This window comes from Oncorhynchus kisutch, linkage group LG4 (genome assembly GCF_002021735.2).
Source record: "Oncorhynchus kisutch isolate 150728-3 linkage group LG4, Okis_V2, whole genome shotgun sequence".
In the NCBI taxonomy this organism is placed as follows: Eukaryota; Metazoa; Chordata; class Actinopteri; order Salmoniformes; family Salmonidae; genus Oncorhynchus; species Oncorhynchus kisutch.
The window spans coordinates 45,817,640-45,833,195 of NC_034177.2; the positions used below are offsets into that span (position 1 = coordinate 45,817,640).

The 15,556-nt window shown below is 42.8% G+C and overlaps 1 protein-coding gene across 1 annotated transcript in view; it reads left to right on the forward strand.

Annotated features, from left to right (window-relative positions):
• Nucleotides 1–15,556, forward strand: part of LOC109888707 (metallophosphoesterase MPPED2) — a 46,268-nt gene that overhangs the window by 9,049 nt on the left and 21,663 nt on the right. Inside the window, exon 3 of the mRNA XM_020479881.2 lies at nucleotides 11,573–11,754. Within this exon, the coding sequence (XP_020335470.1) occupies nucleotides 11,573–11,754 (182 nt within the window). The remainder of the gene's footprint in view (nucleotides 1–11,572; nucleotides 11,755–15,556) is intronic.

The following is a 15,556-nucleotide window of genomic DNA, read 5'->3' on the forward strand; positions in this document are numbered from 1 at the left end:
GGTAGGGCTGCCAGACTTATTTGCCATACCCTTTGCCTCATCCCTCTCAACCATACAATTTTAAAATTCCTCGTCGATCCAAGGGGATTTAACCATTTTTAGTCATTTTCTTAATGGGTGCACGCTTATTAGTAACTGGAATAAGCAATTTCACAAATGTGTCAAGTGCAGCGTCTGGTTGCTCCTCACTACATGCCACAGACAAGCAAATATTCTTTACATCAACATAAGAATCACTACAAAATCTATTGTATGACCTCTTATACACTGTTAGGCCCAGCCTTTGGCACCTTGGTTTTCCTAGATGTGGCTACTATATTGTGATCACTACATCCTATGGATTTGGATGCTGCTTTAAGGTACATTTCAGCAGCATTAGTGAAGATGTGATCAATACATGTTGATTTTTAATTTTTTTATTCCTGTGCTATTTGTAACTAGCCTGGTAGTTTGACTGACGACCTGAACCAGGTCACTGGACACTGGTTACAGGACACTGGTTACAGTTAGATTTTTTTGTTGTTGAGTGGGCAGCTTGATAAAAGCCAGTCAATATTTAAATCACCCAGAAAATATACTTCTCTGTTGATATCACATTCATTATCAAGCATTTCACACACGTTATCTAGATACTGACTGTTAGCACATGGCTGTCTTTAGCAGCTTCCCACAAGAATGGGCTTCAGTTGAGGCAGATGAACCTGTGCACAGGGATGACATGTCTTTTGTCTTTCCCCTGTTCTTGACAATTTGGTAATGGGCCATTCTAAATCTAAACTCATTTGACATATTAGTGAAGGAAGACAAGATCAAATGTAAGAATAGTCTGATGGGTGAAAATAGGATCACTTAATGAGGGAACAGCATTGTGCAGCCTGAGGTAAGGAACAGAGCGCAAGCTATTTTTTGTGACATTCTCTAATTTCTTCAGTAGCCTATATTCGCATCAGGTAGCCCTTATTTCTTTTGATTTCTAAGGTGTTGTATCATTCACAACTAAAGTTGCCAAGTAACTCTAAGTCTTGTGTATAGGACCTGTTTCAAATGATCACTTTTGCGTTCAACATAGACACTTCTTCATATTCGAGCACTCTCACTCTGGAATGGGAAAAATATCCTATTTTATTCAGCTAAGTTCAATTATATTCTTCTTACTATTAAAAAAAATGGCACCTGAGTGGCGCAGTGGTCTAAGGCACTGCTTCTCAGAGCTTGGGGCATCATTACAGACACCCTGGTTCGAATCCAGGCTGTATCACAACCGGCCGTGATTGGGAGTCCCATAGTGCGGCGCACAATTTGCCCAGCATCATCCGGGGTAGGCCGTCATTGTAAATAAGAATTTGTTCTTAACTGACTTGCCTAGTTAAATAAAGGTTAAATGAACAAGCCTATGGCATGGCGCATAGCCAGATAACATACAGTAGGCCAACTCATATTCTGTTCTTTTGAAATACATTATGAATATGAAGAAAATGTTTCTTTAGACCTACCTAAAATAAATAATGGATTTATTGTGATGGTGTATATTCAATAGATTTATTATAGTTTTTTAAATGTAGATGTTCCAAAGACACAAGCCACTGATACACGTGTGGAGACCTGGAGGTGCTAAATGTGTTTATGTTAATTCATGGTAAATTACCGTAAGACCGGCAGACTTTTGCACGACAATAACCGTCTGAGAAAATGTCATGACAGCCACAGCCCTAGCTATGAGTCATGTTGGAAAATGCTTTTCTGGGGCGTGATGTAATATGGAGGACCTGGCAAGCCAGCCTATAGCCTATAATGTAGACACTAACCAAAATAACTTCAAATGGAGAACTTCAAATTAAACCAAATAGTTTGCACCCATGACTACTGGTTTCAATCGAATGTTCAGCCAACTGACAAGCAAATACGTTATGAATCTATTGTTACAAATAAGCTTACAAGGTTACTAGCCACCTAGCCTGCTAATGTTAGCCCTACCAGCCTACTTCATGAGTCAGACAGTTGCTATCAATACCTAGCTTACAGCTACATTAAAGTAAACAAACGTTGTTGAAAAACACAACCACGATCAAACCAGTTATCAAAGTATGTTATATGCAGTTAATGTTATCTTAGCCAGCAAACTAGCATTAGCTATATTTAGCTGGCTAGATAGCCTAGCCAGCTAACTCTACAACAGTGAAGATCAGCAAGCACAGGTAGTAACCCACAACGAAAACAGAATGCTCCAGCAGATTTTTTTTTAAAGTAAAGAGAGCGGAGACTTACATATTGACGGCTGGGGCCCATCATTGTAAGGACTGTCGGCTGAGTTAGCTACCAAACAAAATGAGAGCCAGTGAGAGAGGCACCTCCGATGTGAGAAGCCTAGCTATTTTAGCCAGCTAACTAGCCTTGCCAGCTAGCATATCACTGCAGAGGAAACTTCCTCCAGATATGAAATGTCAGACAAAAGCAGCGACTCGAGCATAGCAGGAACTCTGTTTCCTCTGGGGAAGGTTGATTGGTAATATGGCAAGCTAGTTTGCTACTGAGAATACACCCTATAATGTCACTTCCTTTGTAACTATGGCTGAACCACATAAAAATAACTTGTTGTCGGTGCTCATGCAACGGGTGTATTCCCATGGAGTCTATGATGCAGACAGTCCATACTCAACACGAGTTAGTTAATCTATAAATATAACCCCCACTAGTCGAATGCAATAATGAAATCAAAATGACGTTACACCACTCCCCTTACCAATAGTAGCACATTTCTTTCCCTGTCTTTTTAGAAAGTTCAGACACATTTCCCGCAGGCAGTTCATCAGCTGGAATTGGGGCTATCTAGCGTTTGGTGTCAATAGAATAAGAAATAGGTTCCCAAATGACGAGAGCATGCCCTACACAGGCTTCAAGTTACCATAAAAACAATTCAAACCCGTTTTTACCTTTTTTATTAAAAGTTGTAAAAATATATGTCATGGGTCATTAAAAAAATGTATCTGTCATTCCAGAAAGACAATTTTCTATTTCTATGTTACTCAAGTATTGACAATCGTTTAGGCTTTGAATCATTATGATATAGCATATTACCAATATGATAAAACAATCCTGTCTCTTGATGGTGGTGACGCATCCCAGTCAGTTCAGACAGACAGAACATCCCAGTCAGTTGAATATATGTATGTATGTATGTATGTATGTGTGTGTCTGTGTGTGTGTGTAAAAAATAAATAAATATATATATATATGTGTGTGTGTGTGTGTGTGTGTGTGTGTGTGTGTATATATATATACACACACACACACACACACACACACACACGGCCCGTTGAAAAAATACTCGGTTCTTTCAGCTAGCAGAAGGGAATTTGGCTGTATGAACGCAAAATAGACATACAGTTAGACAACACAGCCAAAAGAAATGTGACAAGTAGGCTTATTCAGACAAAAGTAGTATCACTTAACGCAAGACTACACACTATGTTGAGAGAGGAGGGGGCGGGACTCACTCCTTCCATCTGTTGCCAAGACCAGATCTCCACCCATTTCCTGGAGAGTTTCGACAGGTGCCACTGTTCGACATCCCATGTCTTGAGGACTGCTGGCTCAAGGTGGTTTTGCTGGTGACAGAAGACTGTGCTGCGGTGAATGGTGGCCACTCCCATCATGCCGAGCATTCAGAGGACTTTGGTCGGCATACAACCTGACACCAAAATGGCAGCAGAAAGGAGCAGATTGCCTGCTGGCACCCTCCTGATCATAGGCTGGCTGAACTATTCACTCACATGGTTGCGCGACCTGCAGATCTGCGTGACGTTAAGAGCTGTTACTCTGGCTGATGATGTAGTCTCTGGACTCTCCGCACCACAAGTCCGATTGAATTGGTCAGAAATCCGATTGTATTTTCCACCATAATATGCAAATAAATTCATAAAAAATCCTACAATGTGATTTTCTGGATTTTTTTCCCTCATTTTGTATGTCATAGTTGAAGTTTACCTATGATGGAAATTACAGAACCTCTCATCTTTTTAAGTGGGAGAACTTGCACAATTGGTGGCTGACTAAATACTTTTTTGCCCCACTGTATACATATGAAATGAGTAAAGCAGTATGTAAACATTATTAAAGTGACAAGTGTTCCATTATTAAAGTGACCAGTGAGTCTATGTACATCGGACAGCAGGGTGCAGGGTTGATTAACATGGTGGTAGCCGGCTAGTGACGGATATTTAACGGTCTGATAACCTTGAGATGGAAGCTCTTTTTCAGTCTCTCGGCCCCAGCTTTAATACACCTGTACTGACCTCGCCTTCTGGATGATAGCCTGGGTGAACAGGCCGTGGCTCGGATGGTTGTTCTCCTTAATGACCCTTTTGGCCTTCCTGTGACATCAGGTGCTGTCGGTGTCCTGGAGGGCAGGCAGTGTGCCCCCGGTGATGCATTGGGCAGACCGCACCCCCCTCTGGAGAGCCCTGTGGTTGCGGTCGGTGCAGTTGCCGTACCAGGCAGTGATACAGCCCAGCAGGATGCTCTCAATTGTGCGTTTGTGAGGGTCTTAGGAAACAAGCCGAATTTCTTCAGCCTCCTGAGGTTTGAAGAAGCGCTATTGCTCCACCTTCACCACACTGTGTGGGTGGGCCATTTCAGATTGTCAGTGATGTGTATGCTGAGGAACTTGAATCTTTTCACCTTCTCCACTTCGGTCCCGTCAATGTGGATAGGGGCTGGCTCCCTCTGCTGTTTCCTGAAGTCCACGATCATCTTCTTCATTTTGATGATATTGAGGGAGAGGTTATTTCCCTGGCACCACTCCGCAAGGGCCCTCACCTCCTCCCTGTAGGCTGTCTCGTCATTGTTGGTAATTAGGCCTACTACTGTTGTGTCGTCTGCAAACTTGATGATTGAGTTGGAGACATGCATGGCCACGCAGTCATGGGTGAACAGGGAGTACAGGAGAGGGCTGAGTACGCACCCTTGTGGGGTCCCTGTGTTGCGGATCTGCGAAGTAGAGGTGTTGTTTCCTACCTTCACCACCTGGGGGCGACCCGTCAGGAAGTCCAGGACCCAGTTGCACAGGGAGGGGTTCAGACCCAGGGCCCCGAGCTTAGTGATGAGCTTGTAGGGTACTATAGCTCAGCATTCAACACCAATGAACAGCATTCTGATGTAGGTATTCCTCTTTTCCAGGTGGGATAGGGCCGTGTGCAGTGCGATGGCGATTGCGTCATCTGTGGCTCTATTGGGGCGGTATGCAAATTGAAGTGGGTCTAGGGTGTCAGGTAAGGTAGAGGTGATCTGATCCTTAACTCGCCTCTAAAAGCACTTCATGATGACAGAAGTGAGTGCTACGGGACGATAGTCATTTAGATCAGGTACCTTTGCTTTCTTGGGTACAGGAACAATGCTGGAACCCAACAGACTTGGAAAATCTTCATCAGTTGACTGGAACACAAACATATGTTCCTTGTACGGACTGGCTGAAGCCTGACTCCTTGAGCGTGAATAAAATGTCAGACATTTTTATGGACGCTGTAGGGCAAACAAAGTTGACAATTCAAAATATGTACACCACTACTCACCCAATGACCACATCACCTTCCTCATCCTCCATGTCCTCTCTATTGCCATAGATGTTCTCCTACTCCAAACCCAGGTCCATCTCTTCATCTTATCCAATCAATGTGCATTGCACAAATTAGGACTGTGCCATAGTGTTGAATTGTTTTACATCCTAGACATATTTCAGTATGTGCGCACAAATTAAATCTTCTCAGGTTTTATGATTTATAACTTATTGGTATTGACAGCTTTTTCACAATAACTGCCTGGAGTTGAGGTGAGCAGTATACATGTGACATATGAGAAGACAAAGAAACAAAATATCCAATCCAATGTAACTAGGGCAGAGATATAAGATGATGACTCACCAATGCTTCTTGTATGTGGCATTAGAATGACACCAGTGTGCCTTTATGACACGGTCCAGTTGGTCCCAATGCAGATGATGCGACTGGTACTTCAGACTGGGGAGATACAGAGACTACACACGAAGGTGTAGAGAAGCCTCATCCATAATGACAAAGTGAAAACATGTTTTAGCAATCTTTGCTAAAGTCTTTCTGGGTAAATCTAAGACCTTTGCACACCTGGATTGTACAATATTTGCCCATGATTCTTTGAAAAAAATGTCAAGCTCTGTCAGGTTGGTTGTTGATCAAAGCTAGACAGACGTTTTCAAGTCTTGCCATAGATTTTCAAGCAGATTTATGTCAACTGTAGCTAGGCCACTCAGGAATATTTCAATGTATTCTTGTAAGCATCCCCAGTGTATATATGACCTTGTGTTTTAGGTTTTGTCCTGCTGAAAGGTGAATTTATCTCCCAGTGTCTGTTGGAAAGCAGACTGAACCAGGTTTTCCTGTAGGATTTTTCCTGTGCTTAGCTCTATTTTGTTTATTTTTACCCTAAAAACTCCCTGGTCCTTGCTGATGACAAGCATACCCATAACATGATGCAGCCTCTACCATGTTTACAAATATTAAGAGTGGTTCTCAGTGATGTTGTTGGAGTCGCCCCAACCATAACGCTTTGTATTCAGGCCACATTTTTTGCAGTTTTATTTTAGTGCCTTATTGCAAACTGTATGAAGGTTTTGGAAATGTGTTTTTCTGTACAGGCTTCCGTCTTTTCACGTTGTCATTTGGGTTAGTATTGTGGAGTAACTACAATGTTGTTGAGCCATCCTCAGTTCTCACAGGCATTGAACTCTTAACTGTTTTAAAGTCGCCATTGTCCTCATGACGAATTCCGTGAGCGGTTTCCTTCCTCTACAGCAACTGAGTTAGGAAGGACTCCTGTTTCTTTAGTGACTGGGTGTATTCTTCTTTGTGAGGCATTGGAAAACCTCCCTGGTCTTTTGTGGTTGAATCTGTGTTTGAAATTCACTGCTCGACTGAGGGACCTTACAGATAGCTATGTGTGGGGTACAGAGATCAGGTACTCATTCAAAAGTCATGTTAAACACTATTATTGCACACAGTCCATGCAACTTATGTGACTTGTGACTCCTGAGTTTATTTAAGCTTGCCATAACAAAGGAGTTGAATACTTGACTCAAGACATTTCAGCTTTTCATTTGAAATTAATTTGTAAAAATGTCAAAAAACTTCATTACACTTTGATAATATGGGGTATTGTGTGTAGGCCAGTGACACAAAATCTATATTTAAATTCAGGCTGTAAAAAGAAGAAACGCACACTGTTCTTGCTAGTATCACTGCTCTTTATAAGGCTTTTTGCATCTTTTTTTCTCATCTTATTCAATTTTTACCATGCTTCTGCAACAAAGATGGCTCAGATGTGTGAGTGCTTTTAAAAAAAAATCAAGCTGTAACAAAACAAAATGTGGAAAATGTCAAGGGTCGTGAGTACTTTCTCAAGGCACTGTATCAGCTTAATGCGTAATGTACACTGAACAAAAATATAAATGAGAGAGATATAAATGCAACAATTTCAAAGATTTTACTGAGTTACAATTCATATAAGGGAATCAGTCAATTGAAATAAATTCAGATCCGGTGGGCATTCAGCATGCAAATTGCACGCTCCCTCAACATGAGACATCTGTGGCATTGTGTGATAAAACTGCACATTTTGGCCTTTTCTCATCCCCAGCACAAGGTGCAACTGTGTAATGATCGTGCTGTTTAATCAGCTTCTTGATATGCCACACCTGTCAGGTGGATGGATTATCTTGGCAAAGGATACATGCTCACTAACAGGGATGTAAATAAATTTGTGCACAAAATTTGAGAAGCTTTTTTGCACGTATGGAAATATTGGGACCAACAGTTTACATGTTGCATTTTATATTTTTGTTCAGTATTTATATAAAGCCAAGCTATCATTTATCACAGCATACAGGCAGTATTAAATAATATAGCTAGTATCTGTAATAATGTTATATTATCTAGATGGTTTGGTCGTTACCTAACTCGCTAAAAGTGAAATAACTAACTTGCTTGCTACTTGACCTAGCTAGCCAGCAAACTTTTGGTGGACAATTTTGGTATGCAATGCAATTGACATGTGTCTAAAAAATACTGAACAGAGATATAAATGCAACAATTTCAAAGAGTTTACTGAGTTACAGTTCATAAAGGAAATCAGTCAATTGAAATAAATAAATTAGGCTATGGAGTTCATGTGACTGGGCAGGGGTGCAGCCATGGGTGGGCCTTGGAGGGTAAAGGATCAGCCAATCAGAATTAGTTTTTCCCCACAGAAGGGCTTTGACAGGCAGAAATACTACTCGGTTTCATCAGCTGTCCGTGTGGCTGGTCTCAGACTATACTGCAGGTGAAGAAGCCAGATGTGGAGGTCCTGAACTGGCGTGGTTCGTGGTCTGCGGTTGTGATGCCTGTTGGACGCACTGACAAATTCTCTAAAATAACGGAGGCGGCTTATAGTAGAGAAATTAACATTCAATTGTCTGGCAACAGCTCTGATGGACATTCCTGAAGTCAGCATGCCAATTGCACGCTTCCTCAATTTGAGGCATTTTGTTGTGTGACAAAACGGCACATTTTAAAGTGGTCTTTTATTGCCCCCAGCACAAGGTGCACTTGTAATGATCATGCTGTTTAATCAGCTTCTTGATATGCCACCCCATAGAAGGTGGATGGATTATCTTGGCAAAGAAGAAATGCTCACTAACAGGGATGTAAACATATTTGTGCACAAAATTGAAGAGAAATAAGCTTTGTGCATATGGAACATTTTCTGGGAAAGTTTGAGAGGTGGCTGTCTGGCTCCTATATTTCAATCCCAGCAATGTGTCGACATTCACCATTTGATAAGCTTGCTAGCTAGCAGAGAAAGTTTGCTTGTCAAAAAACATTGCAGGCGGTGTAGCCTTACTTGTAACATTACTAGTATACAGGTAGCAACCTTATAATGAACGTTAGCTAGCTAGATATAACAATCTAGAAATCTTCGCTAGATTATGTATAGATATAATTTATTACCACATTGAACTTACCCAGTTTATCTCCATCACTGCTGACACCTGCGATGTACCGGTAGGGCTACAGGCTTCACAATCACGCTCGGCACAGCACCTGGGTTCAGTCGGAGTCTCATTCAGAATCCTGCCTTCCACTGGTTATAGCCTTCGAAGTCCTCCGGGTTGAAATGAGCATCCCACACAGTAGACGTGCCCGCGGTTCCCTTACTCCAATCTGCTTCAACTGTACAAACCGGTCCCACTTCAAAGCTAGCTTCATGTTTTTGGGCCACAAATGAGTCGTAAGCCCATCCTGGTGGGTATTATCTCACCCAACAATAGCACACCTCCTTGGGATATTTAGCTTTTAAAAAAGCTGATTGGTCTGAAATGAAAACTAACGCTAGCTACAGACGGCAGAAAACTACTACAAGGATCACCAGCTCGCTCAGCTACCAAACGCACAGGAGAAGAGCAGATGCAGCTCTTCACATGAATTTATGTTTTCTTCTTCATAGATGTACCAGTCAAACGTTTTGAGACATCTACTCATCCCAGGATATTGCTTTATTTTTTACTGTTTTCTACATTGTAGAATAATAGTGAAGATATCAAAACTACGGAATAACACATGAATCATGTAGTAACCAAAAAAAGTGTTAATCAAATCAAAATATATTTGAGATTCTTCAAAGTAGCCCCCCTTTGCCTTGACAGCTTTGCACACTCTTGGCATTCTCTCAACCAGCTTCATGGGGTAGTCACCTGGAATGCATTTCAATTAACAGGTGTGGAATTTCTTCTTAATGCGTTTGAGCCAATCAGTTTTGTTGCTTCTAGGTTGGAGTGGTTTACAGAAGACAGCCCTATTTAGTAAAAGACCAAGTCTACATTATGGCAAGAACAGCTCAAATAAGCCAAGAGAAACGACAGTACATCATTACTTTAAGACATGAAGGTCAGTCAATACGGTACATTTAAAAAACAGTGCAGTTGAAAAACCGTCAAGTGCTATGATGAAACTGGCTCTCACGAGGACCGCCACAGGAAAGAAAGACCCGGAGTTACCTCTGATGCAGAGGATAAGTTCATTAGATTTACCAGCCTCAGAAATTGCAGCCCAAATAAATGCTTCAGAGAGTTCCAGTAACATTCACATCTCAACATCAACTGTTCAGAATAGATTGAGTGAATCGGAGTCTTCATGGTCAAATTGCTGCAAAGAAACTACTACTTAAGGACACCAATAATAATAAGAGACTTACTATGTTCCGGGATTCTTCTGATGGCATTGAGGAGTATACCCTTCCCTGGATCTGTGCTCCAACTCAATCCTGTCTCGGAGCTCTACGGACGATTCCTTCGACCTCATGGCTTGGTTTTTGCTTTGACATGCACTGCCAACTGTGGGACCTTTTATATAGACAGGTGTTTGCCTTTCCACATCATGTCCAATCAATTGAATTTCCCCACAGGTGGACTCCAATCGATTTGTAGAAACATTTCAAGGATGATGAAAGGAAACCAGATGCACCGGAGCTCAATTTTGAGTCTCATAGCAAAGGGTATAAATACTTATGTAAATAAGGTATGTCTGTTTTCCTGATTTAATGCATTTGCAAAAAAATTCTAAACCTGTTTTCGCTTTGTCATTATGGGGTGTTGTGTGTTGATTGCTGAGGAAATTGTTTTATTTAATTCATTTTAGAATAAGGCTGTAACTAACAAAATGTGGGAGAAGTATAGGGGTCTGAATACTTTCCCGGAGGCACCGTAGGTACGCCCATTTATTCATATCTGACAGGGCAGGAGTATGAAGTTCTGAATAACCTCCTGGATGTTTTGGAGGTTTGCATTAAAATGCCTCGGGTGACTCATTGAAGCTGGCAGCCTAATCTCTCATTTGCCAGCTTCATTCCATGCATCACAGTTTGGCACCTGTCTAGCCCTGCCAGCCCCAAATCCCACATGACCTCGCAGTCACAGCCTGGCTGCCTCAGTCTGGCAAGAGGCTAAGGGATGAGGGACCTGCACTAGCTTCACTTCAAAGTCTAAGCCGTTCGGGGGGTGTGTTTCAACGAAGCTAACACATGGAATTAGTTATTTGATTTTGAATTTTAGGACCCATTTAGATATATTACTTATTGGGGGGGGATAAAATGTTGACTTTGGTCTTTACTACAATATAGCCCATAGAAACGCAATGTATAACACATTCATAAATGGCAAAAAAAGACAAAAACTCAATCATAAGGAAGGACAGACACTTCAAAACTGTATATGTCTAGGAGATATAAGTGAACTCTTTATATTACTTTGTAGGCCAAACCATTCAGACTCTACGTTTTTGTGAGAGAACTGATTTTTCGAGATGTATCATGGTCTGACAAACACCAATGTAGCCTGGCCACCTACCATCGTAGATGCGGAAGACTGCCATTTTTTGAATAAAAATAGTTTCATCTTTGGCTTAAACTGATGGATTTCATGGGCATTTAAAAAAAATTGATTGACACAGGGCTGCTTTAATAATTTGATACAAGCTAAGAAACTGATTATGCTGTCCCTCTTCGATGACAGGGTGGAGCCCATTCCCTATGACACCCCTAAGCCCTCCGGTCATACACGTTTCGTCTGCGTGTCGGACACACACTCCAGGACCGATGGGATCCAGATGCCATATGGGGACATCCTGCTCCATACTGGAGACTTCACTGAACTGGGCCTACCCTCTGAGGTCAAGAAGTTCAACGATTGGCTAGGTAAAGTGGCTCTTTTTAATGCACACACAATGCTGTTTCGTAACACTCATCATACTGTAACATGTAACCTCTATCTAGGCTAATCACTGTTTTGTGCAATCTGATCTACAAGAAGAAATCCAGCCCAGTCACGGACCAGGATGTCTTGCTCCCAGGCAGACTAAATAACTTTTTTGCCCGCTTTGAGGACAATACAGTGCCACTGACACGGCCTGCAACGAAAACATGCAGACTCTCCTTCACTGCAGCCGAGGTGAGTAAGACATTTAAACGTGTTAACCCTCGCAAGGCTGCAGGCCCTGACGGCATCCCCAGCCGCGCCCTCAGAGCATGCGCAGACCAGCTGGCCGGTGTGTTTACGGACATATTCAATCAATCCCTATACCAGTCTTCTGTTCCCACATGCTTCAAGAGGGCCACCATTGTTCCTGTTCCCAAGAAAGCTAAGGTAACTGAGCACTCCCTTCCGTCATCATGAAGTGCTTTGAGAGACTAGTCAAGGACCATATCACCTCCACCCTACCTGACACCCTAGACCCACTCCAATTTGCTTACCGCCCAAATAGGTCCACAGACGATGCAATCTCAACCACACTGCACACTGCCCTAACCCATCTGGACAAGAGGAATACCTATGTGAGAATGCTGTTCATCGACTACAGCACGGCATTCAACACCATAGTACCCTCCAAGCTCGTCATCAAGCTCGAGACCCTGGGTCTCGACCCCGCCCTGTGCAACTGGGTACTGGACTTCCTGACGGGCCGCCCCCAGGTGGTGAGGGTAGGCAACAACATCTCCACCCCGCTGATCCTCAACACTGGGGTCCCACAAGGGTGCGTTCTGAGCCCTCTCCTGTACTCCCTGTTCACCCACGACTGCGTGGCCACGCACGCCTCCAACTCAATCATCAAGTTTGCGGACGACACAACAGTGGTAGGCTTGATTACCAACAACGACGAGACGGCCTACAGGGAGGAGGTGAGGGCCCTCGGAGTGTGGTGTCAGGAAAATAACCTCACACTCAACGTCAACAAAACTAAGAAGATGATTGTGGACTTCAGGAAACAGCAGAGGGAACACCCCCCTATCCACATCGATGGAACAGTAGTGGGGGGGGTAGCAAGTTTTAAGTTCCTCGGCATACACATCACAGACAAACTGAATTGGTCCACTCACACAGACAGCATCGTGAAGAAGGCGCAGCAGCGCCTCTTCAACCTCAGGAGGCTGAAGAAATTCGGCTTGTCACCAAAAGCACTCACAAACTTCTACAGATGCACAATCGAGAGCATCCTGGCGGGCTGTATCACCGCCTGGTACGGCAACTGCTCCGCCCACAACCGTAAGGCTCTCCAGAGGGTAGTGAGGTCTGCACAACGCATCACCGGGGGCAAACTACCTGCCCTCCAGGACACCTACACCACCCGATGTTACAGGAAGGCCATAAAGATCATCAAGGACATCAACCACCCGAGCCACTGCCTGTTCACCCCGCTATCATCCAGAAGGCAAGGTCAGTACAGGTGCATCAAAGCTGGGACCGAGAGACTGAAAAACAGCTTCTATCTCAAGGCCATCAGACTGTTAAACAGCCACCACTAACATTGAGTGGCTGCTGCCAACACACTGACACTGACACTGACTCAACTCCAGCCACTTTAATAATGGGAATTGATGGGAAATGATGTAAATATATCACTAGCCACTTTAAACAATGCTACCTTATATAATGTTACTTACCTTACATTATTCATCTCATATGCATACGTATATACTGTACTCTATATCATCGACTGCATCCTTATGTAATACATGTATCACTAGCCACTTTAACTATGCCACTTTGTTTACATACTCATCTCATATGTATATACTGTACTCGATACCATCTACTGTATCTTGCCTATGCTGCTCTGTACCATCACTCATTCATATATCCTTATGTACATATTCTTTATCCCCTTACACTGTGTATAAGACAGTAGTTTTGGAATTGTTAGTTAGATTACTTGTTTGTTATTACTGCATTGTCGGAACTAGAAGCACAAGCATTTCGCTACACTCGCATTAACATCTGCTAACCATGTGTATGTGACAAATAAAATTTGATTTGATTTGATCAAATGTAAATATCTGTAAGTTACTACAAGAACAGCGTTTAGTCTAATGTGGTCTTCTCATGTCTGCTTTGACCTTTATTTAATATTTACTACTGCAATAAAACATTTTAAGATTAAGAAGCTACGAAAAGGAAGAAGTCATTTTCCCTGAAGGCCACACATTATTAAAACACTGCCGTCCTCCTTAGTTTCAAATTCATTTTAGCCTACAGCCGAGAGAAAATGGAGTTGAGCTTTCAGTTTGAGCTCTATACAGAACTGTCTTAGCGTGGTAATAGATGAAGTAACTGGGACAAAGGACCTTTATCTCCAAGAAAGTTAAGGTCAAATGAAAATGTTTAAAATGTCACTTGTTGACTTTAATAGATATCCGTTGACTGGGTAACTAAGGTCTTCATCTGCAGTTATTGCTCTTTGGTAAGAGAGGGAAAATGTTTACTGTGATCTGAGGAGGTCAAGAAGCCTTCAGCTTTTCATTTGTGGCATTTTACTTTCATGGACCATTCCCTTAACCTCTTCTTAGACAACTTTCTATTTCAGTAAATATATATACACTGCATGACCAAAAGTATGTAGACACCTGCTCATTGAACATCTTATTCCAAAATCATGGGCATTAATATGGAGTTGGTCCCCCCTTTGCTTCTATAACAGCCTCCAATCTTCTGGGAAGGGTTTCCACTAGATGTTGGAACATTGCTGTGGGGACTTACTTCCATTCAGCACAAGATCATAAGTGAGGTCGGGCACTGATGTTGGATGATTAGGCCTGGCTCGCAGTCGTCATTCCAATTCATCCCAAAGGTGTTCGATAGGGTTGAGGTCAGGGCTCTGTGCAGGCTAGTCAAGTTCTTCCACACCAATCTCGACAAACCATTTCTGTATGGACCTCGCTTTGTGCATGGGGGCATTGTCATGCTGAAACAGGAAAGGGCCTTCTCCAAAATGTTGCCACAAAGTTGAAAGCACATAGTTGTCTAGAATGTCAATGTATGCTGTAGCTTTAAGATTTCCCTTCACTGGATCTAAGGGGTCTAGCCCGAACCATGAAAAGTAGCCTCAGACCATTATTGCTCCTTCACTAAACTTTACAGTCGGGCAGGTAGCGTTCTCCTGGCTTCCGCCAAACCCAGATCAGTCCGTTGGACTGCCAGATGGGGAAGGGTGATTCCTCACTCCAGAGAAAACATTTTCCCTGCTCCAGAGTCCAATGGCGGTGAGCTTTACACCACTCCAGCTGACTCTTGGCATTGCGCATGGTGATCTTAGGCTTGTGTACAGCTGCTCGGCCATGGAAACCCATTTCATGAAGCTCCCAACGAACAGTTATTGTGCTGACATTGCTTCCAGAGGCAGTTGGAACTCGGTAGTGAATGTTTCAACTGAGGACAGACAATTTTTACGCGCTTCAGCACTCGGCAGTCCCGTTCTGAGTTTGTATGGCCTACCACTTCGCATCTGAGCCGTTGTTGCTCCTAGATGTTTCCACTTCACAATAACAGCACGTACAATTCACCACGGCAGCTCTAGCAGGTCAGATATTTGACTAACTGAGTTGTTAGAAAGGTGGCAACCAATCCAAGCTCAGCGTTCAACACCATAGTGCCCACAAAGCTCATCACTAAGCTAAGGACCCTGGGACTAAACACCTCCCTCTGCAACTGGATCCTGGACTTCCT